Genomic DNA, 24,436 nt, shown 5'->3' on the forward strand with positions numbered 1-24,436 from the left:
TGGCAGCTTCGCTCCGCGGCCGCCCCGGCAGCGGCCCAGTCACCAAAACCTCGCCACGCAAAACGGGGACAGTTTGATGTGTGGTTAGAGCTGCAGATCTCCCTCTTGGGATCTCTTGTGTGAAATACCAAGGAGTGCACAGCTCGTTCCTGTTAAGAGTCAGTTTGCCTTGGTTAGGAAGGTTGAACCCAGGGGTTATGATGTCCAAGGATGTTAATTTAAGAGTTCATAGTGCTAATGATTGGCCTTTGTTTGTCCTGGCAGTCATGTGAGCAACGCAGAAGTCAGCGATCAGAAACCTGAATCTTCAAGCATTGGTTCAAACCTTCCCATGTCCGGTGAGAGTAAGTATCTTCTGTATCTTCTGGAGTTGTTCTGCTCCCACTGTCCTTCCTCTTTTCTTCCACTGGTCTTGTTACTTTGCTTCATCACGCACAAGTTTTGTCTCCTCCTTGTAATCCTTAGCCTGTCCTCACTATCAGTTGTAAAGTGAAAGTTTGCTGTGGTGTTTACAAAGTGTTAATGCCTGATGGTAAGCAAATATCTCCTAACAAATATTTTTGTGTCACTGCCTGCCAACTTGCTACTGGGTACTGCTTTGTCTTACCCGCCTTATACATGATTTTTCTTGAGGGTTGAGTTGAGCAATAATAACGCTTATTGTAAGAGATGTTATTTTTATAAATCATTATCTCTACATAGCTGGTTGGGTCTTTTGTAATAATATGCCATACACTTGGTGTTAGACTCTAAACTCTTATTGAATGTCTGCAGAAATTCCTTATGAAAAAAACTGAGAGGAAACTGAGGCAGATTCCATAAAGAGATGACGTAGTAAGTGAGAGGTGGAATGTATCCTTTCTTCTGGAAAAAGAGGACTGGAGGTTATTACAAAAGTAGGATTCCTGTGTAAAATACCTTGCAGGTTAGTTTGCACAGGCAACCTTAACTCTTAACATTTGCATTCTGATACTTAAATAATCTCATCTTAGTGTAAACTGAGCATAAGCTGCTGAGAAATATAAGCAATCAACCACATGCTCAACCTTCTGAATGCTCCATGAATCACCTCCCTCTGGGCCTCAGTGTTTGCCTTTACTCATGGTGTGAAACCCATGTACCACAAAGATACAACAGGAAACAAACTGGGAACTTTTGGACCTACAGGCTTTCATTCAACGCTTGTCAGATATTCTCACATTTGTCCTGCAAAAAACATCCTCCTTTTGTGTTTGTTTTTTTTTAAAGAATGTCAGTATTCAGCTGAATAGAAATGTAGTAATGGTATTTCTAGAATTCTTATTTTTTAATCAGCATACAGAGAATACCGAGAATTAGGTAAAGGTGTAAAAAAAACCCAAACAACCCTCACAATATTACTGCATGCACCTTCTGGAATTTGTAAATGGCTTATCCAGTTAGGCAGCAGATTTTGCAGGCTTAAACTTTTGGTAACTCCTGCAACAAACAACTGAGTGACTCTGTCTTACCACTTTCAGAGTGCAATTTCTATGGATTTATTCAAGCAGAAAAATGTAAACATCCCATTAGATGTAACTGCTGAATTTCTTTAGCGGCCATCTGAATTTGAACTGTGAGCCTTGTACACTGCAGCTTAGCCTGTTATCGCTCAATGCGTGGGATTAAGTTTGTTGAGCTGGGAGCTGCTCCTTGGTGAAGGATGGATTGCTTGAGCCATGCTCTGAGTAGAGTATGTAGAAAAGGGATGTGGAAGAGGAGAGCTTGGCAAAACAAACATCTGCTTTTGGGTCTGCTCCAGGACACAGAAGAGAATTGTTAAGCTTGGTACAGATGAAGACCCTTTGGCCCATGCAAGGTTTTGGCCAGGACTGAAATCAAAGTTTTATCGTGACAGTTGCAAGAGGTGGTGGTACCAACTGGTAAAGAGAAAGAGCACTGTTACAAAAGGAAGAAAGAGTATTGGCTGAATTGTCCACCTGCTGTGAGCTGCCAAGAAAAACATGTCTGTGTGCTGGTTTAACAGCGCATTTTTGGAGAATTTGCCTTGAAACAGATATTGAAGGCACTAAAAAACCTTTGTAAATCCTGTGTTGTGATTAAAATGTACTTTGCATGCTGATGTTTAATTGTCATTATTTGCTGGGTTTTGAAATCTCCCATGTAATTATACAAACTTTTTTTTCCAGTTATGACATGCACTGATTATATCCCAAGGTCATCAACTGATTATACCTCACAAATGTATTCTGCAAAGTAAGTCAAACAATTGTAACTGAATTCTGTAATTCTTACTTCTTTCTGAAGTAATCTTTTTGCATCTATATGAATTTCTGTAATGCTGTAAATCACATTTTTGTATCTGCTGGCAACAGATACTCATTGCTGCGGACACTGAAAGTCATAGGAGGCACCCTTTGGCTTCAGCGGCTGTTTTATGATCAGAAGGATAAATGACCCCCTTCAAGTAATGAACAACACAATAGTCTTGTTGAATAATGCCCATACTATTTGAGGAATAAACAAACTGGACATAAATTAATATAAGGGGAAGATAGGATTTTCTTGTCATTCACCATGGCTGGGGATCTTAGTAGTTCTTCCCATTGCAGCACAGTAGGCCTTCATCCCCTGTGACTGCTTTTGTATTGTCTGTCTGTGTGTCCCAGCAGTGCTGACACATAACTGCTGTATAGCATCAGCTTTAGGGTTTGGTGTGGTGAGGCATGGGAAGTGAAACTAATTGCTTGTGCCTGTTGGAACAGGGAGTTGGTTGTACCCCTCCCAGTTCTGGGATAAGTACTGGTGCTGTGGCATCACAGAGGAGTTTTCCCTGGTGTCACTGCAAGAAACAGGCAATGTGTATAAAACCAAGAGCCTGAGGTATTGGGAAACACCCACGGTTTATTACACTGAGGGCACATGTCAGTGTGTGTTGTTTCTTCTTTCTAAAGTATTTTTTTTATGTGTCTTCTGGTTTAGAGACTGAAAGATGTATAGTGTAAACGGTTCTTTTTTACTCTTGTTCTTTCTTTTATCAAGGCCATATGCACATATCCTTTCTGTACCTGTATCGGAAACAATGAGCCCTTACCCTGGTCAGACTCAGTACCAAGCACTACAGCAGTCTCAGCCCTACACCATCTACCCCCAGACCACGCAAACTTATGGACTACCTCCTTTCGGTAAGAAGTAACTTTTCAAAGATTTCTCAGGGCCTGCTGTTATTGTTTTATGTTGTCATTAAAAAGCCAATGTTAAGCTTAACCAGGTGTGTCGGAGGGAAGAATTTGTAGGAGAGCACGTGCCCAACTTAAATTCCAGATCAGTACTGATCTCTATATGGGACTTTATATTATAATACATTATTTCTTAGAAAGCTGTTTTCCTGGCCATCAATTTGGATGTCTCCCCGTGAAGCTTGCCAGATGGTTCTTAGTTTGCGATCATAATTCTGATTATGGTATAGCTGTGTTTGTGCAGTTTTCCTTTGTCAGTGAAATCACACAAGACCCTGTACATGTCTGCTGAAGGTATTTTTCCTTTCCTTTTTGCTGCCCAGGATTAAATGTTTTTTGTTATTTCATCTTTCAGCAAATGTAGATTTCATGCTACAATGTCTCCCAAGTTTACTAGGCAAGTAAGTTTGCTGAAGTTGCACAAATACTTGAGCCCCCTGTTAGCCACGCCAGTTTTTGCAGATGCTTGAAGGGTCCAAGTCCTGTTGTAGCTGAGCAGCTAAAGCTGGATGAGGGGGTTGGAGACATTCACCCTGTGCTCCCTTTGTAGTGCCTGGAGGGAGAGACACCCCTCCGGGGTGTTGGTCTGGTTTAGAAGATAACGTCCATCTCTCTCCATGACATGTGAAGGGAGTTTAGGATGAGGAGTGCAGACAGAAGAAAAGCTAACTTCTGTCTGGGTTAGCTGGTGGAAAATGCTGCCTGGTCTTTTGATTTACGCTGCATATTAAAGCGTCAGGCACTGGGGGGCAAAAAATGTGATTGACTATCCCCCTGCATGTATGAAATTTTATAACTGATTATTAAAATTTAACATTTTAACTTCTCTTTTCATTTTTGATGTTGTCCAGCTTGGTTTCATACGTAAATATCATATAATGTTGCCAGCTCTCAAAAATGTGTGGTGGCAGAGGCTGTTTTGTCCCTTAGCACCTGGCTCTGATGCGAGGGGAGAGCATCACGCTTCCACGCAGGTACCTGGGAGAGACCCCGTGTGCTGCCAGCGAGTGTGAGACCACCACGCGGGGTCTGTCACAGGGGCTTGTGGTCACACGGCGTAGCTAAATGATAGAGCCTTGTGCAGGTTTATCTGTACTGCTAAAATATTACTGTTTTGAAGTGTAAAAGGATGATTTTTTCCTTAGCTGAAGAGCGAGATGTCTTTGATTAAAACCAGCAACATTTGTGGGTTTTGATAGCTGCTGACACAGCAAGGACTTTTATAGAAATTACAAAACAATTGATTTGTTGTGCCATTTTTGAAAGATGGTGTAGAAAAGATAAGACAACTAAGCTCCGTTTTATTACACATAAGTTACATTACTAGTACTGTTTAAAATAATATGGCACAAAGTGTAGAACAAATTTACATTTCTTTCTTTCTTTCTTCTTTTTTTTTTTTTTTGTAACACCTGGGATTCATGAAAAGGAGTTTCCTTGTGGATGAGGGATCCTTAGGAAAAAAATGATAGCTTTTCAGTAACTTGGATGTAAGGGTTTGAGCAAACAGTATCTCCCAGATCTCATTTCCCCTGTGTTAATGCTGAGGTACATTGTTCTGACTGCTCAGTTGAGCACCACGAAGTGGGAGCTGTGCAGGGTGTAAGTGTTGGGCTGTTTTAGTATTTGCTGTTGCTGCGTTTCTAGCTCAGCCCCTGCCAGTAAGGCTCGACTGCCGTTTCAGAGAATTCTGAAAACATCCAAACTTCCCCACCACCTGGGCTTCTAGGCGAGGACCTACTTGGCTCTGTGTTAGATATCCTGGTGAGGCAAAGGTCGGGCTGTTGTTTTTGCTGAGCTCCCTTCATTCCTCCAGGAGAGGTTTTCCCTGGAAGGTTGGACCAGTGCAGACAAGTCTGATGCTGTGTCCACACTCAGGTCTTCAGCTGCCAGGGCAGTTTGTCTGCTGTCTTTCTGAACGCTCTGTCCCTTGGCTTTTTGTCTGGCTGTAGTGGTGGTGGTTGTCACAGCAGTCTGTTACCTACAACCTGTGCCTGACCCCATGTTATGGTTGCTGGAACATACTTCTTTTCCCTGGGTGCCTGCACTTTGCTTTCAGTGCCTTCTTGCACTGGTTTTTGCTATATCTGAACAGTGGCCGGTGGTTTCCTTTACTTCATTTTTTTAGTGTTTATTGGTAGTTTGTTGTGGATGGTGCACCGAGGCTGCCTTGTTCGTAGGTATTTTACTGTGTCATGTGCTTGGTTTTTTTTAAAGGCAGATACCTCTAAATACGTGCGGTGCTTCCTTGAAGTGTTAGGCCAAGATTTTTAAAAAGGAGTTTTAGACTTCTAAAATTTTTTTGGGGGAGGGAGGATGTAGGGGTTTGTGTTAGTATTTTGTGTGTGTGATGTTTTCTTGGTTAGTGGTGGTGGCTGTGTTTTGGGGGGAGTGTTTGGGTTTTTTTAATCCAGAGGTTCTGGAATTTGGGGGTGCCTAGCTGCTTCAGTGTAGTACCCTGAATTTAACAGTAGGAATTCTTCTGAAGACCTAGCAAAGAGGTCAGCATTTTCTGTTAACTTCATAGGAACTCTTCTCTGTTAAATGTCTTCTGAAATGTGTTCACTTACTGAAATGTCTTGATATGGATTTTGAGGTCTGTTATTAAATACCTGAAGTTTTAGTCTGAATTTAAGTGTTTGGAAGGTGTTAAAAGTCATATTTCTAGTAATGGAAATCATACTGGAGTGGTACCTGCTTGATCATACTGAGAAGATGGACCTTGCATGGCATGGTGGACAGGTGGAGGGTAGAGGGCTGAACATGCAAGTGCAGAGGAAATTCTACAAATTGTTTCTGCTCACAAAAATCTCCATTAAGCAGGTAAGGATGTGCCCAGCTTGCTCAGATGTTTTACCAGCATCAAAGGGCCTGTTCCAGAGGTTTTGTGACCTTCTACTGCTTACTTGGTTTTATGCCGAAAAGAAGGCATCGTGGATTATGTAAACTGGAACAAAGCAGATGTATTTTTAATAGGAAATTCAAGCAAGCTGAGAAACACAAGCATAGTTTTAAGATCACTCAGGTCAGGATGCTGTTTTCAGAGAAGAGATGACCTATGCTCTTGCCAATTTGTCACCTCTCCTTGTGCTGTAATACTTTTTTGATGGTACTTAGTTCTGCTTGGGACATACTTGTGGTCTGGAGAGATTTTATTAGAGAAGCAGTAGAGTAGTGACATACAAGCTGCATACGTGTGGCTGTAAGTTGGCATGAGAAACACTGGGAATGTGATGGTTTGCAGTAACTCAAGAAAAACCTACAAGTGATGGGCTGTCCTGTGTGGGGCCAGACATGTCCTGTGACTTTCTTCTGGCCCAGCTGCAGTGCTGTTGTTGGACAGGGGGGGTTCTTGTTCCCCCTCACCCAGCTTCCTCTCTGTCATCCTTGAGGCTGTGCTAGCTTATAAATGTCGTGCAGAATGAGAGGGAAGGACAAGGCCCAGAGTGTGCCTTCCTGTATGGAAGATAGAACGTGTCTGTACTGAGAGGTGACAAAGAAACAGTCATGGAAAGCAGGGGCTGAAAGATGCCTTAACATGTGACCTGAGTCAGCTCCCGCACTGACGTGTGTGTTAGACCTGGGGTTACACTCCTTAAGTGATAATTATCCTACAGCATTCAGAGTTGGTTTGTGCATCATTGTTAGGGTTGTTAGGCACTTCTGTGTGCTCTGTGACCATCTCACTATGTTGCTGTCTGCTCCTTGTCCATCTATCTTGTGCTGTAAGGAACTGTCGGTTACTCTGCCCTCTAGAAAAGTACTCACCTATTTGAAGATTGTGGCACACCCTTTCCAGACTAAACAAATACAGCTACTCCCAATCTCCTTAGAGGATCTGTTTCCAATAAATTTTGTTCTGGAGTTCCTACAATATATCTACAGTCTTTCTTAAATCAGTCTTTCCCTTTTGTTTGCCAGTTATCACAGTTCTAGAGGCTTGGAACAGTAATGAAGTCGCAACCTGAGAGTCAAAGAATCAAAACCCTGGTGTGGCTGTACAGATAGGTGAATGACTTGACTCACAGGTGACAGTTTGAGATCAGATACGTAAATATATCAAAGAGACATTGCATAATTTAATTCTGACAGAGCTACAACATGGAGCAAGCTCTTGGAGTTGCTGCTCCTGTCCAGCTCTGTAGTCTCCTGTGTCTTCTGGGTAAGAGACCTGGAGCTCAGAGCCTGTGGCTCGTCCTGCTGGGGTGGGCGAAAGGCTGCAGGTGGCTCGCACAGATTTAGTGCTCCTTTTTGTGGGGGGTTAAGGAGGAGGGTGGACTTTCTACTGCCCCTGAACTTTGTGTCTAGCTCCAAACATCCTTTCTCCCTCTGCTTTGCACACCTCCTGCTTGTTTTTAAGTAGATCCTCTCAACTGATTCCTGCTTTCTAACCAGGGCCAGGGAGAAATGCGTTTGACTTTGGCTGTAGGTCTGGAAATACAAAAGCCTGCAGAGCCCTGAAGAATCGGGCCTGAGCCGAGCTACTTCAGTCGGATGCTGTGCGCTAGCCTAGACCTTAACACGGCACCTGAGCTGAAACCATGCTGCCCCTGTGTGCCTTGTACAGATGAATTACAGTCACTTGGCTGTCTCTGTGCTCTGCCCAGTGTTGTTACAAATGCCTTCCAGAATGACAGAAAATCTAAAGAAACATTTAGATTTCTTTTTTCCACTGTTTTTGTTTTTTTTTTTGTAGCTCCATATTCGCAGTTGTAAGTCTTTGAAAATTACTGACTTGCAGCTTGTTTTAAGACAGTCAACCCAAAGCCCACTGAAGTAGTGGAAGCCTTGACCTTGACCTTAATAGATATCAACTTCAGCCTCACTATGTAATAATTGAGGTTATTTGCAGTGCTGTGCAACTCAGCCCAAACATCAAAGGGATTAGCAGTTCCTTTGTACCGACGTGGCAGTGAATCTTACTGTGACACTAGCAGATTTTTAGTTGAAAGCTTTGGAAATTGGTCTTGTTGGTGCTTTTAATTTTCTCTTTTTCAGCCAGTTTTGTCAGCAGCTCTAATCCATGCACAGCCTGACAGCACTTACTATTGCAGAAATTAAAATTTTCCATGTCTGATTTGTAACTTGCTTTTGTGACAAGCAAAGATCTTAATCTGAGGTAGCAGCATGCTGTTTGGTCCCAGCATATTTGTTTGTAACTGGTCCAATTTATCCAATTCAGGTGCACTGTGGCCAGGTATGAAACCTGAAAGTGGTTTAATTCAGACTCCATCTACAAGTCAGCACAGTGTTCTTACCTGCACTACAGGGTTAACCACAAGCCAGCCCAGCCCAGCACATTATTCTTATTCCATTGAAGGTAACTTGGCATGGTTTTTATCTGCATCTCTCTCCACCTAATTGAGTCCAGATACCACAGGTAGAGAGGCTTGCACGTTTGTTCTTGGTTTGTGCATGCTTCTTTATGCTTTGCCTCTTCTCTCTTTGTGCGTGTGTTTGTGTTTGGTTTTGTATTTGCTACGTACCTCTGTATGCACCAGGCTGGCTTGGTGGTGCCACGCTGATGGACTTAACAGGGTGAAGAGCAAACGGGAAGGGAAGAGGAGACTAAATGTTGTGTTCTTGCATGCCTTTACTGGGAATGCTCTTGCAGCTCAAGCTCTTTGTTGGTGGTCTTTATCTTGATGTCAGGAAATACACTGTCTGACACTGGAGTTTTTTAAACATATTTTTTTTAATTACTTCTGAAGGTAGATGGCTCTTCTATATCATACACCCCAGGTTGGTAGATCCGCTAGAAAGTGAATTTCTCAGTGTAAAACTACCCTGCAAATATCACAACTGCTGGAAGTGCCACATCTAAGAAGCCAGGTGCTGAATTTCACCAGATTCCAAAGCAATTTTTAGGAGTAAATGTGCCATTTAGCTGAATAATGGAATATTGATCCATAGGCAAATATGTGCAAATTGATATATATATATAGATATATATAGAGATATATATATATTTATTTTTAGGCAGGATTTTTGCCATTTATGTTTGGGTAATAAATTGTGAAAAATTGTCTCTTTCTCTGTAGGTTTTAAAAAACATTTCAGGAATTCTTAACCTATTTCTTGTGTCATATTTTCATAGAATAATTCAGGGATTTTGGGAGATCTTTAGTTCAGCCTCCTGCTCAAAGAAGAGTTAACACAATTCAGAACCAGGTTGCTTAGGGCTTTATCCAGTTGGGTCTCAAAAATCTCCAAGGATGGAGATTTTGCCAGTTCCAGAGCCTGACTGTCATCATGGTGAAACCTTTTTTCTTTTGTCAGCTCGGAGTATCCCCTCTTCCCCGAGAGAGCAAAGCAGCCAAGTGAAACATAAAATGCATTAATTGCCGTTTCTTCCCATCACATAAAGGAGGTTGAAACATCTTTGAAAAAGACTGAAGCCAAGCCGAATGGGATGAATAAGGCAGGAGAGGTAGGGATGTAAGATCTGAGGATGAGGTCTGGAAGTGGGGGAGAAAGAGAGAAGAGAAAAAGAGTCATGGCAACTTCAAAGCCGTACTTGTTTGCTGATCTTTTAAACCCGAGACCATGAAGTGGTCCCCTCTGGCACATCCATGCCAAACATTTTTGTGTGGTTTTGGCCCATTCACAGGTGAAAGGAACTGACCCACAGTGCAGGAAGAAATGGTTAATCTGTGTAGTGGGAGCCGTTTGTAAAAATCTGATGTATAACTTTGACTAGATAAAGGATAATTAAAAAAATGTTGGAAGGAGACCAGAGTTAAGATAAACAATGAAGTTCACGTGAGGGCATCTGTGTTTTTACCAGAATCCCAGCACTTGGAATCTTTTTTCTATGATTTCTTACCTTCTGTTATCTATCTCAGTGGAGAAGCAGCCTCTTCAGAGCACTGCAGGTGAGAATCACTTTCTGTTTGCTCTCCATGATAATCTTGAGAGAGGTGATAGAATAATCTGTTTTATAGACAGTTTATCTCCTCCAGCTTCACGGCAGGTTTGTTCTGTGTTAGTGAGGATCTTTTCTGGAGAGCTGCTCTTCAGAGTGCCCTAGGAAGTGACGTTTTCTTCAGGTAATAACAGCCTTGATTGTTTCCGTAACATGTATTGTTGGAAGAAGTTTTAGTTGGAAAACTAGCCCTGGCCCCTGTTCTCCAGCAGTTGCTTATGAGGACTATCTGTCATGGGTACCTTATTCTCACAATTGTGCTTCTAGTAGCTGTGTAGCTACAGTAGGTACTTGAATATCTTCATTACCATTGTTGCTGTTCAGTACAGCCTTTTTTCCCTTTTCTGTGTTCTCCCCCCAAATTCTCTCCTATCTGATTTTGAACACGGCTGCTCCGATCTATGAGGGGCTTCCCAGGGGCTAATTACTGACCTTCGTTTCTGCTTCCGCAGAGATGTCACCCTTCACATTTCTCACCTCTTGTAAATACTGTGTATTTCTGCACCTCTTTGAAGATACATTTCTTTCAGGTTTCATCTTTTTTGAGGCATATTTTGGATCCATTCCTCTTTCCAGGAGCTTTCACCAGGTAGTATCTGTGCTACATTGATGGAGAGTTCATGGTGGGGTCTGTTGCCCTGGGGTAGAAAGACTGAAGCCTTCAGAAGCTTGACTTTTTCAGTCTTGGGGTGAATTCTGCATGGGTGTTACTTGCAGAAAGTGAGGGCTTTTCTCAGAGTGATGGTGAAGCAGGCGATACTGTGGGTTTCTCCAGGTCTTTTCATAAGCATCGAAAAGTGCTTTTTGGTTTTATTTGTGTGCAGAGACAGAAGGTTTAGCAAAAATAGTATTTCTGCTGGCACCTGGTTTAGTACATCCTGATTTTGTTCATGCCAATTTCATTATTTGTTTTCACTAATCTTTGAGGGTCCCAAAACCTGGTGTGGAGTAATGCTTAATGGAGTAGCCCTGGGGCTGTAAAACCACAAAATCTGCTAAATGACTGGTGTTCCCAGACAGTGCTCTAGCAGCCTCTTCTGTGTTTTGGAGGAACGGAATGCAGTAACATGGAGGCTATTAAACATCTTAAAAATCACACTAACAACCACATGTCTCTTAAGAATTTGTCCTACAAGCTGTTGACAAATTATTTCAGAAAGTCTCATCCAAGAAACAGTTGTAGTCTCACAGGGATATGGGGAGATATGTTCGCTTTCTCCATTAGGAAGCACCCTTCTTATACTATTTGAAATATTTTTACTGTTTCCTTAATTTTTTTAATCTAGTTAGACTAAATATGCTAAGTCCAACGCAGAGAGAATTTTTTTATCAGGGCTATTTAAACACATTTATTTCCTAACACATTTTACTGATGTGTTCTGATTAATTTTCAACTACTACTTGATTGAACATCAGAATATGATTGTTGTCTTCTCAAAACTCTTAGTAAAGATGTGAAGCCATTGTAATTATACTCCAGTTGCTTAGCAGGCATGGAGGGAAAAGGTTTCTGAAACATTTTGATAGTACTGTTTTTAAAGATACGCTAGCTCTCCTTCCCTGTAATCCCAGATGAAACGTAATTGGTTTGAAAATATGCTCCAGCTCTTTTTTTGGCTGTTACAAGCAGACTGGTACTGGAAGCACAAATGTTTGCACATAAGCCTAGTAAGTACTTTTCTCACAACCTGGATTTGTCTTGTCTTTTGTGATTTTTTTAGAAGCATTTAATGCAGTAATTCTTAATTTTACAGCATCAACTACCAATGCCAGTCCAGTCTCTACATCCTCAACTGTTGTCAATATTTCCACATCAGCAGTAGCCAGCATCTCACAGGTAAAACTTCCTTGCTATATTTATGTGCAGCATCTCCTTCACCTTTGTTTAACATGTTACTCAAAACTAACAAAGGCAGGGCAAATATTTGCATCGCTTCAAATGGAGCACAATGGGTACTAGAGTTATAGGGCTTGGTATGGAACTCCAGGTCAGCAAAATTACTCTTTCTGTCTCTTTAACCATAAAGCTTTTCCCTTTGGCCTTTGCAACAAACTCACTTCGTATATTCAAAGCAGTTTCCTTGTCTGCCGATTGTGTGGAAGGTGGATCTCTAAACAGGGTACTGAGATCTCTGCAAGAGAGACAGTGGAGAAGAAAACTGTTTTGAGAACCAAACCTACAGGGAGGATTATAGGTGGATGTTATTTCAATGCCTTTGTTCTCCCTCAGCAAGGAAAGGAAAATAGGTTGAACACAAAACAAACTAAAACCCCACAACAGTACAGTAGGAGATGCATTCTGATGGTGCTAGAATAGAACAAAGGAAAAAATCCCTGCAGCTAGCATAGAGCCCTTCCTCCTGACTGTGACCTGCTGCAGGTAATACATAGCACTGTCAGTGTTAACTGCCATTCTGAGTATTTAGATATGCAAAGGAGCCCTTCAATGTCACAACTCTGCAGAAAGAGAATATAGGAAGTGTGGAAAATGCAATGGATGCACAAAAATTCTTGTATGCTTGTGCTGTTGGTTTTTAAGTTTCTTTCATTAACATAAAATTGCTTGGAGCTGTAAGGGGAAAAAAAAAGATTTTTCTTTCGGTAGTGCAGACCAGGGTGCCTGGTTCACAAGTCCACTGCTCTTTGAGGGAACCAAGGAGTGCACTGTGTGCTAGAAGAGTGTGACATGACATTTGGGATGGCTGCTTTCTTTACTATCTGTAGCAGAAATTAAAATCCTCAAGCACAGCTTCAGGTGATCAGTGATCTCCTAAATGAGTAAATAGTCTTCATAAATGGATACCTTTCATCACAGCATGCAAAATAGTTGCTTGCTGAAGTCAGGACATGAGTAAAGGCAGTTTATCTGTAGCTCTTGTAGCTGGCATTGCAGCCAGTGCCAAGATGACTTTCTGTTGCTGTCAGTACATCTGCTCTCAGAAAATAAAACACAAGACAAAACCACAAATTCCAGAGCACAGGGTGGCTTTGGCATCCACTTGATACTCCCCTGTTGCTGTCACATTATTCATAATGAATTATTTTTTGAAGAAACTGGAGACAGAGTGGCAGCCCTGTGATTGCTAGCCTCCAGTCTGCAGAACCTGCCCGTGTGCGGGACTGTTGGGAGGTCAGATCCCAGCCCTTTTGGAAGGTGTCTTACACAGACAGAATGAAATAGCATAAAGTCAGACTGTGCTTGTGCTGGGATTTCTCTTTGACAGGCATATTCTAGCATAAAAGTCATCTTAATATAGAATCACAGAATCATTTAGGTTGGAAAAGGCCTTTGAGATCAAGTCCAGCCGTTGCCCCAGCACTGCTGAGCCCACCACTGACCCATGTCCCCAAGCACCGCATCTACGTGGCTTTTCAGCACCCCCGGGGATGGTGACACCGCCCCCCCCCCCCATCTCCCTGGGCAGCCTGTGCCAGTGCCTGGCTGCCCCCTCGGTGAAGAAATGTTTCCCAACACCCGATCTGAGCCCCCCGGCGCAGCCTGAGCCCGTTTCCCCTTGTCCTGTCGCTTGTCGGCTGGGAGGAGACCGACCCCCCCTGCCTACACCCTCCTGTCCGGGAGCTGTAGGGAGCGATCAGGCCCCCCGAGCCCCCTCCTCTCCAGGCCGACCCCCCCCAGCCCCCTGCCCGGCTCTGGACACGCTCCAGCCCCTCTGCGTCCCTCTGCCCGTGAGGGGCCCAAACCCTAGCGTCCTTTCCCATCTTTGAGAGACAGGTGAACCCCATCTGTCGCCAGCAGGCCTGGTGCTGTATAAATGGTGCTGACCCATGATCAGAAATCACGAAATATAGCCTTTGCCACCAGGCCTTGATTCAGGTATTGATCTGTATGATCTGTCGATGACATGCTCCCTCGTTCCCTGTAACTGGCAGGACAGAAGAAAAGGCCGCTTGTGCTCCTGATCCCACGACCAGTCATGTAATATTGTTTCCTGAAGGGCTCTATCATAACAAATCCTTTCCTCTAACAGGAATATCCTACATACACAATCCTGGGCCAAAGTCAGTACCAGACGTGTTACCCGAGTTCTGGCTTTGGAGTCGTAACGCCGTCGGACAGCAGCACGGAGAGTTCTGCGTTAGCAACAACTACGTATCCAACCGAAAAACCAAATGCCATGGTGCCTACGCGGACGGTGCAGAGGCATTCCTCCGGTAACGACTGGATCTTTAACAGGGGGGCTGCAAAATACCTTTGATAAACACTACAGTGTGCAGACATGGGGAAAACTTTTTTCCAGAAGGTGATTGCAGCACCTTTGCGTGTGGGCCTGGACGGGACGTTTGCCTTCCACTATCAGGCTGGTCTCGCTGGTGTGCGGAGTATTATGGTGGGCAGCCAGACTGACCTGCTGGAAGTCTTATACTGCTGCGATTCAGTAGACACCTACCACGTTCTTTGAATGCCCTAGGGAGAGGGGGTTCCAGGGGTGACTTGAAGAGTTGCCAACAGCAGCTCCCTGGGCACTGTAGATTCTGTCATGCTGGGGCTGGGTGTTCACCTGGGCTATCCAGTCTCAATAGCTCCTGCTAGCTCTTTCCCTCCCGCAGCTAGATATTCAGATTACCTGATAGCCACGACATAGCTGCCAGTCCCAGTTATGGGAACCCTCCGGACACTACTCAGGCGTTTTCAAGAGCTGTAGTTCAGCCATCACCTCTCAATGAGTTGGTCCTCGATGTGCCCAGGAGTACATCCTGTCCTTTCTTCTGCATCTTCATGTAAACCATTTTTTGAAATGACAGCTCTTCTGCTGTGCTTTGCATGTGAGTAGATCTGCTTCTGGATAGCAGTAAATTACCTGGCACTTGTCGAGGGAGAAGATTTTTGCTGGTAAGAGAAGAAATGTAGAAAGTGGATTGAAAAGGTTTAATTGACTGTTCTAGAGAAGTCACAACTTTAGCTGGCCTTTTCCACTAATGCCATGTAATGTACCATTTGCAGTGGTGTTGACTAAAATTTCCTTACCAAAAATACAGTTTTCTATACTTAACAAGGACAAGAGCAAAGACGTAGTGTTTCTTCCAGTGTCTTACACAAGAAGTTCTGAAATTCTTATCGCATTGTTGAACAGTTTTAAATCAAAATCTGCTGCCTGTTGTAACTTGGTAGACTGGAAGAAAAAAAAATATAGATTGTCTTCATTTTTGTTGGTGCCCTGGGTCTATCCAGGATGGAGTTAACTTTCTTCATAGCAAGTCTGCTGGTGCTGTGTTTTGGATTCATGGCTAAAGCAGTGTTGATAACACAGGAGCGTTTTGGCTGCTGCTGAAGGATGCTTGTACAGTGTCGAGGCTTTCTCCCCTCCACACCCCCTGCAGCCAGCTTGTGTTCTTGTCCAAGAACCTTGGAAGGTGACACAGTTGGGACAGTTGACCTGAGCTGACTAATGGGACTTCCCATACCATATACTGTCATGTTTAGCAGTAAAAACTGAAGCAAGTGTTTAGCTTCCAGGGTTGCTCTTGCTTGGACGTTGGCTGGGCATCGGCCTGCTTGTGGGAGGTGGCGAGTGATTGCCTTGCAGCACTTTGCCTTCTCCGTCTTCCCCATGTCCAGCAGTAGTGCCTGGGCTCTGCCAGCTCCTCAGACTTGTTCAAGAAGCCTGAGAGCAGGGATGGGTGGCTGCCAGTGAGCAAAGCATACAAATCAAGAGTCCTTAACTCAGTGAAGTTCCAGACCTCTCTCACCTTTACCTTATGGATGCTGCAGACGGGGATGACAAACACCGCACTGTGATGCTGTAAATCAAGAAGCATGGTGCTTCAAGCACTTTCCCTCTTTCAGGAAGCAGTTGGCCTCTAGCTGATGTGAGCAACAGCAGATTTACCCATGAGAATTTGTTCTCATTTGATGTTGAAAACCTAAGGAATTGACCTTTTATTTCAAGGCATGGGCCAGGGAGCGGCCCAGTTGTTAATGTTTTCAGTGCTTTTTTCTTAGCTCAAGAATTCTCCAAGTTCACCATTTTGCATTAATTTTCATAGGTATTGTAATGTCTTGTCTTCAAGAGCCAGACTGGATTCAGGCTCTTTCAAGTCTTCTGTGCCCTCAGCCTTCCCACTGCAGTTCTGATCCTATTTCTGAACTGGTCAGGCAGACATCTGGGATGTTAACTCTTCTGCCTGAACTGTTAATAAAGGGTTCAGACAGTATCTCCCATCATGGTCATAATATTCTGCACATCAAAACATGATTTTTTTATTTTATGGTGGTGCTTTCCTTTTTCCCTGGGAAAGGGTGTTCTTACCAGTAGCAGAACAGGCTCTATAATACATCCCCATCAGCCATGGCCACAGTGCTTGGCCAAGTCTCTGTCTCGAGGGCCCAGATCATCCCTGTTGTTCTTTACTAATTCTTGGATAGGCCCATGGACCTGTAGTCTAGGTGAGTCTGCTTCACAGCTAGCACACTGCGGATTTGCGTGCGATTAGCACACTGCAGATAACTGTGCGCTGGCTGCGGTTTAACCGTTTAAGGCTTTACAGTGGCACAGGGGTGAGTAGCCTATGCAGAGGTAGAAACATCATCTGTTGTGTAGTGTTGCTTGACACAAAATACATTTGACTAGTTGTTGTGGTTTAACCCCCGCCAGCAACTAAGTTCCACACAGCTCCCCTGCTCCCCCGCCGTGTCAGGATGAGGGAGGCGATCGGAAGAGTAAAAGCGAGGAAGCTCCTGGGTTGAGATAAAGACAGTTTAATAAGTAAAGTAAGAGCCACACACACAAGCAAAGCAAAACAAGGAATTAATTCACTGCTTCCCCTGGGCAGGTGTTCAGCCATCCCTGGGAAAGCAGGGCTCTGTCACGCCTAACAGTTACTTAGGAAAACAAACACTGTCACTGCAAGCATCCCCCACCTTCCGCCTTCTTCCCCCAGTTTGTACACTGGGCATGGCGTTCCGTGGTCTGGCATATCCCTCTGGGCAGTTGGGGCTGGCTGTCCCAGCTCCTTGTGCCCCCCCAGCCCTCCCGCTGGCAGGGCCTCAGAAACCCAGAAGTCCATGGCTTAGTATAAACATCACTTAGCAACAACCAAAACCTTCAGTGTGTTATCAAGGTGATTCTCACACCAAATCCAGCGCACACACTGAACCAGCTGCTGAGAAGAAAATTAACTCTCTCCCAGCCGGATGCAGGACACTAGTCCAGGAAATCTGGGAGGGAGAAATGCTTTCCTTTGTACACTCATTCCAGACTGAGGGTTTCTGGTACTCTCTCAAGAAGTATTAATTGAGTAGTAAAGCAGTTCCAGGGTGGTGAGACATCTGAGGGGTTTCAGACCTTAGGATAGAAGGTTCTTTGGCTTTGTACTGCAGGCAGGATGCAGTTAAGTAGCTCAGTCCTGGTGGACTGAATTGAGGAGACAGCTGCTTTGAAGTGATGGGACAAAGAAATCATGTTTTATGTTCTAATAAGGGTTCAACTACTACTGCATCAATAAAGCAAGATAACATCTTACCTTCTGCAAAGGAGGTTTGTGGCCAGATGCTGTAAGCTTTATGCTGGTGTTTGTTTTGAGACATGAGGGGATGATTTCTTTCTTTTAGGAGATGCATCCACAAGTCCTTCGTTATCAAGAGCAACAGCAAGTAAAGAGTTAGATGAGCAGGCAAGAAAAAACATCCCTGGGAAGAACAGGGGGAAGAGGAAAGCAGATACCTCCTCCTCACAGGACAGTGAACTAGAGGTAAGTAGCCATCTTGTTTTCTACAGGTAGCGCTGCAGAGCAGTGGTGGTGGTAAAAGTCCTCCTCTCTTTCTTTCACTCTTTCTCCATGGAAATGGAAGGGGATCATCGAATGGCTTGGGTTGAAAGGGACATTTGAAGGTCATCTGGTCCAACCCCCCTGCAGTGAGCAGGGACATCTTCAACTACATCAGGTTGTGCAGAGCCCCGTCCAGCCTGACCTTGGACATTTCCAGGGTTGGGCCATCTACAGCCTCTATAGGCAACCTGTTGCAGTGTCTCACCACCGTCATCATAAAAAATTTCTTCCTTACATCTAGTGAAAATCTGCCTTTTTTAGTTTAAAACCATTACTCCCTGTCCTGTCACAACAGGCCCTACTAAAAAATTTGTCCCCATCTTTCGTATAAGCCCCCTGTAAGTATTGAAAGGCCATAATAAGGTCTCCCCAGCGCCTTCTCTTCTCCAGGCTGAACAACCCAAACTTTCTTAGCCTTTCCTTACAGGAGAGGTGTTCCATCCCTTTGATTTTTTGTGGCCCTCCTCTGGACCAGCTCCAGGAGGTCCATGTCTTTCCTGTGCTGAGATGTTATTTGGGAAATTCCCGTGACCCATGCTGTCTGAGAACTGGCCCAAATGAGTTCTTCAGTGGTCCTTGACAAGCATCACCTACACGCATCTTGAAATCATAGTGGCGTCAGTGGAGGAGAGATCTGGATGTCTAGTACCTTCTCCTGCTTGGAGCAGGGCTGTCCCCAGTACTGAAACCATGGCTTTGTTTGGCTGAGTCTTGAGAACCTCCAAGGCTGGAGATTCTAGATCTGTCTAGTGATCTGTCCCAGGACTACTACATCGACCTGGGGAAGGAGGTTGTCTCTCTCCAGCTGGACTCTTCCAAGCTGCAAATTTTTCCTTCTTTTTCCATGGCAATTTTCCTTCTGCCACTAATGAAAAGAATTTGTCTCCATCTTTGCAGCTTCCTTTCAACTAGTTGTGGTCTGCTATTAGATCCCCCTTGGTCTCCTCTTTGCTACGATAAACCATCACAGCTCCCTCAGCCTCTCCTCTGGGCCACTGACCGTCTCGACAGCCTTTTGCTGGCCCCTCTCGTTCCCTCACGTACCTCTGGAACTGGGGATGTAATCTGGGGTGACCTTCCCAGTGCTGAGCAGGGTGAGACAGCACCTTCCTTCAACCAGCGAGGCACACAGTGTTCAGCATGCAGGTCGTCTTACCCCAGGGAGGGTGCTGCTGGCTCATACTGTGCCCGCTGTCCCCTCCAGCTCCTTCCAGCCTGGGCCGATACGAGAGGTTGTTCTACCCCACGTGCAGAATCTGCAGTGAGTGACATTCTTCTAGTCCCTGTTGGCCCAGTTCTCAAGTTTATCAAAGTCCTTCTGTACTGAAGCTCTGCTACTTCTCGTGGCAGCCAGTCCCCCTTTTTCATCAGAGCAAAGGTGTCTGACAAACGCCCAGGTCATTTACCTGGTGCTCTCCAGATCACAGACAGTAAACTTTTACCCTGGCAGGGCTCTAAAATTCATTAGCACTTCATAAAAGCAAGAGAAGCTTTTCAAATAGTTTGAGCAAGAAGGCCTTACTCTGAGTGTGTAGTCACACTGTAGCAGTATAGAAACTCAGAAACTCCACTGCATAAACTGAAATAATTTAATAATATGTTCAGCCTGTAAGATGGATATTGTCATTCATATCTGTTAAAAGCATACTGCAACTCACCACAAAGTTAACCCTAAAACTTGCTCCTTTATTGTAGCTCAGCGCTTGGAGTGTTTCTGCTCTAAACTGTTTTATTCTCTGTGCAGCGAGTGTTTCTCTGGGACCTGGATGAGACCATCATAATCTTCCATTCACTTCTCACAGGGTCTTATGCTCAAAAATATGGCAAGGTAATACTGTCTTTTCTGTGGAAGAAGAACCGTATTTGTCATGCAGAATTAAATGTTGATCTTTGGAAAAGGAATACAAAATTATATTTTGGTTTAAATGTATAAGGTGATACTTTTGAGTTGTTGGCAGTTTGGGGTGGGGAAAGGACACTAAATTTGGCTTTATACAGAACTAGGATATGGACATCACAAACGCCTTTCAACAATACAAGTCTTAAAATCTCAAACTGGTTTTTGTCATCGTTAGGAATTATTGAGGTCATAGCACATTGTGAAAGAAAGTATTTTTTATCCTTCAAAATACTGAAGATTTTTGAATGTTTATTTGCGTTACCTCTGAAAATGTATCAGTCCCTGCTGTGCAGTACTGAAGTGTTTTGTTACATTTTGGGTCAGTGTATTACCAGAATGTGGGTGTGGTTTGTTTTTTTTAATGGAGTTATGTAAAATATTAGGGCAATTGTAATTCACAACACTGAATGCAGGTGGAATTATGTCAGTCTTGATATACAGTGGAAGCTGCGATGTAACTGATGAAAGATTTATCACAATTTACTTCTGCCTTTAACCACAGTGAATTTACATTTTCCTTTTTTTGTTTTACCAGGATCCAACCCTAGTGATTGGCTCAGGTCTGTCAATGGAGGAGATGATTTTTGAAGTAGCTGATACTCACTTGTTTTTCAATGACTTGGAGGTACATGGCAAACGTTCTCGAAAGGCAAAACTCCGCATTACCTGGTCGGGATGATGGTGCACCATTTGTGAGGGCTGTTGTGCTTCAGAGCCGCTTGATGCCAAAAAATAACAGTCTGCCAGAGCTAAGTGGTTCTAAGCACAGCCGCGTCAGAGGTGTGCTCACTTACCTGAGACAGGCATTCGGCAGGCTTCTAGTGTCATGAGCTCTCGTAGCAATCTGATGGGTTTCTGCTTGAACCTGTATAGATAACAAGAGTGATGTGGGCTTTGTCTTATATTTGCATTCTGAACTGGTAAACTTTGCTTTCACTGGTCCTGTTTTGAAATGGAGACCAGAGATGTGGAGAACAAAGTGGCCTGACCTCGAGCGTGTCAGTTCTCAGGGGCTTTGACTAAGTCAAGGACAGGAAACAACTTGTGCATCTCAGCCGGTGCCTCAGTGGGTTGCACTGGCCATGTAACAGCTGTGAAGGACACGCTTCCAGAGACAGGCGTGCTGCGCAGCTGCAGGTCCCACAGCACCTGCCCTTCTTCTTTCCTGCAAGCTGTCTCTGCCGCTCTGCCGTTCCCATCCTGCCTCAAGAACTTCTGATCAGCTCCCATCCTCTTTCACGTGCAGTACTCTTCACCAAATTAAATACATCTCACTGTTGTGCACCACTTCCACTGAAGTTGAATATAAATCTTTGCTTTAATCATGGCAATGCCCTGTGCTGTGCACTGATGAATTATCACGTAGGAATGGAGGCAGTAATGCGACCTATACAGGAAGACGTGAAGTTATGCCAGAATCTGGAACTAAATGGTAGGAAGTAGCAAATCTGATTCATTTCTTCTTTGAGATGAGTCCACAAATATGAATTCATGAACCTAACTTGCAGAATTTACAGAACTAGTTTGAAGCTTAGTAAGGCTGAATAAGAACAGTGAATCTTTTGAATAAGAACTGTGAATAGAAGAAGAATTGTAGGTGCATCACTGCTGCACATTGTGGGAAAACAAGAAGGTTTTGTTGATGCAAATACAAACTTAAATGAAGTTTCCATTTGTGGCTGTGACTGCTTGCTGCTGTGAACTTTGCAAAGGTGGTAATGACAGTTACCTCCCTGTCCCAGAAAAAAACAAACCACCAAAACCCCACCAAATACAGTCTCCTGTGCTGGAAAGGTAGTCATTGGTATGTTACACATACTTGCTGTAGTTGTTGGTTTAGTAGCAGCAGTAGGAAATTCTTGAAATGGGGAAAAATAATTTCTTGTCCTAAGGTATTTGCAATTTATCTCTGGGTTAAATTAGCTGTACTAACTACCAGAGTCTTGGCAGTGTCACCATGCTGATGCTTCACTCCAGGGCTTGTGCTGTGGCTCTTCAGTAACAGAATTAACCATGAGCTCTGTTCATGAAATGGAATATCAATACCTGACCAGATAATGTAGTTTTGGGGTATATTTGGTTTTGTTTGGCTTGTTGTTGTGAAAGGGAAAAAGAGTTTCAGATGGTGAGTGAGCTTTGAGTCCAACCTGTTTAGTGAGTGTCGAAGATCCTTTTTTGCAGGTAACTCTAAATGTCATGGACACATGCTGCTTTCAGACTTTTCTGGTATTCAAATCCCAGTCTCGGCAAGGACCTGTTGGCGCTGAGAAGTAAAACCTAGGAGTGGGAGACAAAGCTGATGGAAGCTATGTATAGCTTTGCAGAGGCAGTATGGCATGGCTTGTTGCTGTTGGGAATTGTGAGGGGATTGTTTTGTGTCACACTTTCTTTAATCTGCAAATTTCAGTATGTTTCTGGATTACAACAGCGTGACTTTAATTTTTTTCTTAAACAGGAGTGTGACCAGGTACACATAGAAGATGTGGCATCTGATGACAATGGCCAAGATTTAAGGTGGTGTACTCATGGATGCATGAAGTGTATAGCTCATGTAATCTGTTTTTTGTGGGGACTTCAAACCCAGATGGGGTTGAGGGATGGAGGTCAGCATTGTGCAAGGTATGAAACTTGGCAAATGCTGTTTGTTTGCTGGGTGGTTATTTCTTTGAAGACCTACAAAACATGAAGACATTTGGAATTACAATGTGAATTATATTGTCCACTGCTAAATATTGCTTGTGTGCTCAATGATATGATGGATGCAGAACGAGCACTCCAGACTTCATGATCTTGACCTTTAAAAGTCTCCCTGTGGTTTGCATCCGTCTGTGATCTGATTGTGCACTGTCAGGCAGGGTGAGGGTAAGTTTTCTGCTTGCAATTAATGAACTGAACTGTCTCATGGAAAGGTCTATGAAGTGCCTGTCAGGGAGAAATAATATGGGGAAGGTGGTGAAGCGGGACCTGCTTCCTGCTGGTAAAGCAGCTCATCTGCCTGGGGAGCTGCAGCTGTGATGTGAAGACAACAGACTTTATGTTTGGAAGATACTGTGTGGGGTTTATCACTGCGGGATGGGAAAGGGGTTAGGGGGAAGGATGCTCTGTATCGCAGAGGAGGGAGCAGTCAAAAGAGCAAAGGAAGGTTTTATAGTGGAGGGTGTGAAAGAGGAGTTGAATCTGCATTTCAGTACAGCACTTCAGAACGGGCAGCAAATGTAGTTGGGTGTCAAGAGTACGTTGCCCGTAGAAGTCGGTCTCTGCTGTCGGGGTGCGGTGGTGGTTGTGCAGAGTTCCTCTCCGAGGTGCTTTTCTAGCTGCTGCCAGAGCTGAAATCTGCAACCCTGCCAGAAAAACTGCAGTGGTTCTGCTGTTACGGCACATGTAACAGATCTGCTTTTCTGAAATAGCAACTACAATTTCTCCACGGATGGCTTCAGTGGCTCAGGAAGTAATGCGAATCACAGCTCGTCAGTCGGAGTCCAGGGTGGAGTGGACTGGATGAGAAAACTGGCCTTCCGCTACCGCAGGGTACGAGAGATCTACGACAAATACAAAACTAATGTCGGAGGTGAGCGTTCATCTGCACTGATGTTTATCTGAGCACTAAACAGTTTGTGGTGCCAGACCCTGGCCTTTCTCAGGGCTTTTGCTTTCCTGAATGTTTGGGTATGAAAAGTAACCGTTCTGCTAGTGCTAAATGGGATCAAACCTCCATGGAATTTGAGAGGGTATGTCTTCCAAAACTGAACAGCGTGCCAGTGCAGTCTGTGAGTTACCATGTAGATAGAGGTGGTCAGTCCAATCCTGTATCTAAGAGAAAATTCAGGTGCAGCGTCCCTTTGTAATTTTGTATGAAAGGCTGCCTGTCAGTCTGCTTAGAACAGGCCTAAATTAATTGTCTGTCATGCTGCTTAGGAGATCTTTTCACTTATGTCTTCACAAAATCTTTCTTTTATCATGCCATTGTCAAGAAATACAGCGTTCACCCTTTTGGCCATCGTGCTCATAGTCTGACATGACATCTGTTCACAAAGTCACTTAAAATCTTCTCGATTTGCTTCCCTTCCAATGCCAAAGTAGTAATAACGATGCAAACCACAGATATCAAATGTAGATAGATTTTCTGTTTAGTCTGAATCTTGGCATTGCCATCCCTGGGAAAGGGGGGGTGCTGCTGGAGCAGTTCACCTGGCAGGGTGACTCAGCCTGGTGGGTTGTGGGTTTTGGTACCATTTGCCTTATACAAAAAAAAAATCCGAAACACAACTTGATAGAACATTTCCTTGAACATATTTTTTAAGAACCAGGTATTCAAAACTATGACTATCAGCCTTAAAAATCCCATCAGTGTTAAGTCTGCCTTTCAATATGCTGCAGTAACCTTATTCAGACCGTTATTCCGTATTTTGCATGTGGGAAACCTGGATGCAAAGTTTTTCAGGACTTGTCCACATGGTAAAGCAGTTGTCAGCACAGCCCACAGTGGGTCCCTCCGTGGCCTCATTGTCAGCGGACTGGTGTACTTCAGGGCTGGAGTGAGGTGGAGGGTTTATGTCCTGGTTGGAAATTGGGTGGAGAGAGGTTCAGACTTGAGGCGCTCCTTTC

The 24,436-nt window shown here is 44.0% G+C and overlaps 1 protein-coding gene across 14 annotated transcripts in view; it reads left to right on the plus strand.

Annotated features, from left to right (window-relative positions):
• Nucleotides 1–24,436, plus strand: part of EYA3 (EYA transcriptional coactivator and phosphatase 3) — a 59,187-nt gene that overhangs the window by 29,400 nt on the left and 5,351 nt on the right. For 3 of the 14 annotated variants that reach the window (XM_055703448.1, XM_055703449.1, XM_055703444.1), the window contains 11 exons: nucleotides 265–344; nucleotides 2,169–2,235; nucleotides 3,022–3,164; nucleotides 8,401–8,538; nucleotides 11,898–11,980; nucleotides 14,133–14,316; nucleotides 17,714–17,853; nucleotides 19,676–19,759; nucleotides 20,367–20,456; nucleotides 22,287–22,450; nucleotides 23,239–23,399. In XM_055703448.1, the coding sequence (XP_055559423.1) occupies nucleotides 265–344; nucleotides 2,169–2,235; nucleotides 3,022–3,164; nucleotides 8,401–8,538; nucleotides 11,898–11,980; nucleotides 14,133–14,316; nucleotides 17,714–17,853; nucleotides 19,676–19,759; nucleotides 20,367–20,456; nucleotides 22,287–22,450; nucleotides 23,239–23,399 (1,334 nt within the window). The remainder of the gene's footprint in view (nucleotides 1–264; nucleotides 345–2,168; nucleotides 2,236–3,021; nucleotides 3,165–8,400; nucleotides 8,539–11,897; nucleotides 11,981–14,132; nucleotides 14,317–17,713; nucleotides 17,854–19,675; nucleotides 19,760–20,366; nucleotides 20,457–22,286; nucleotides 22,451–23,238; nucleotides 23,400–24,436) is intronic. The other 11 variants (XM_055703450.1, XM_014278144.3, XM_055703451.1 and 8 more) reach the window with 8 other exon arrangements.

This window comes from Falco cherrug, chromosome 3, assembly GCF_023634085.1.
Source record: "Falco cherrug isolate bFalChe1 chromosome 3, bFalChe1.pri, whole genome shotgun sequence".
NCBI classification, from domain to species: Eukaryota; Metazoa; Chordata; class Aves; order Falconiformes; family Falconidae; genus Falco; species Falco cherrug.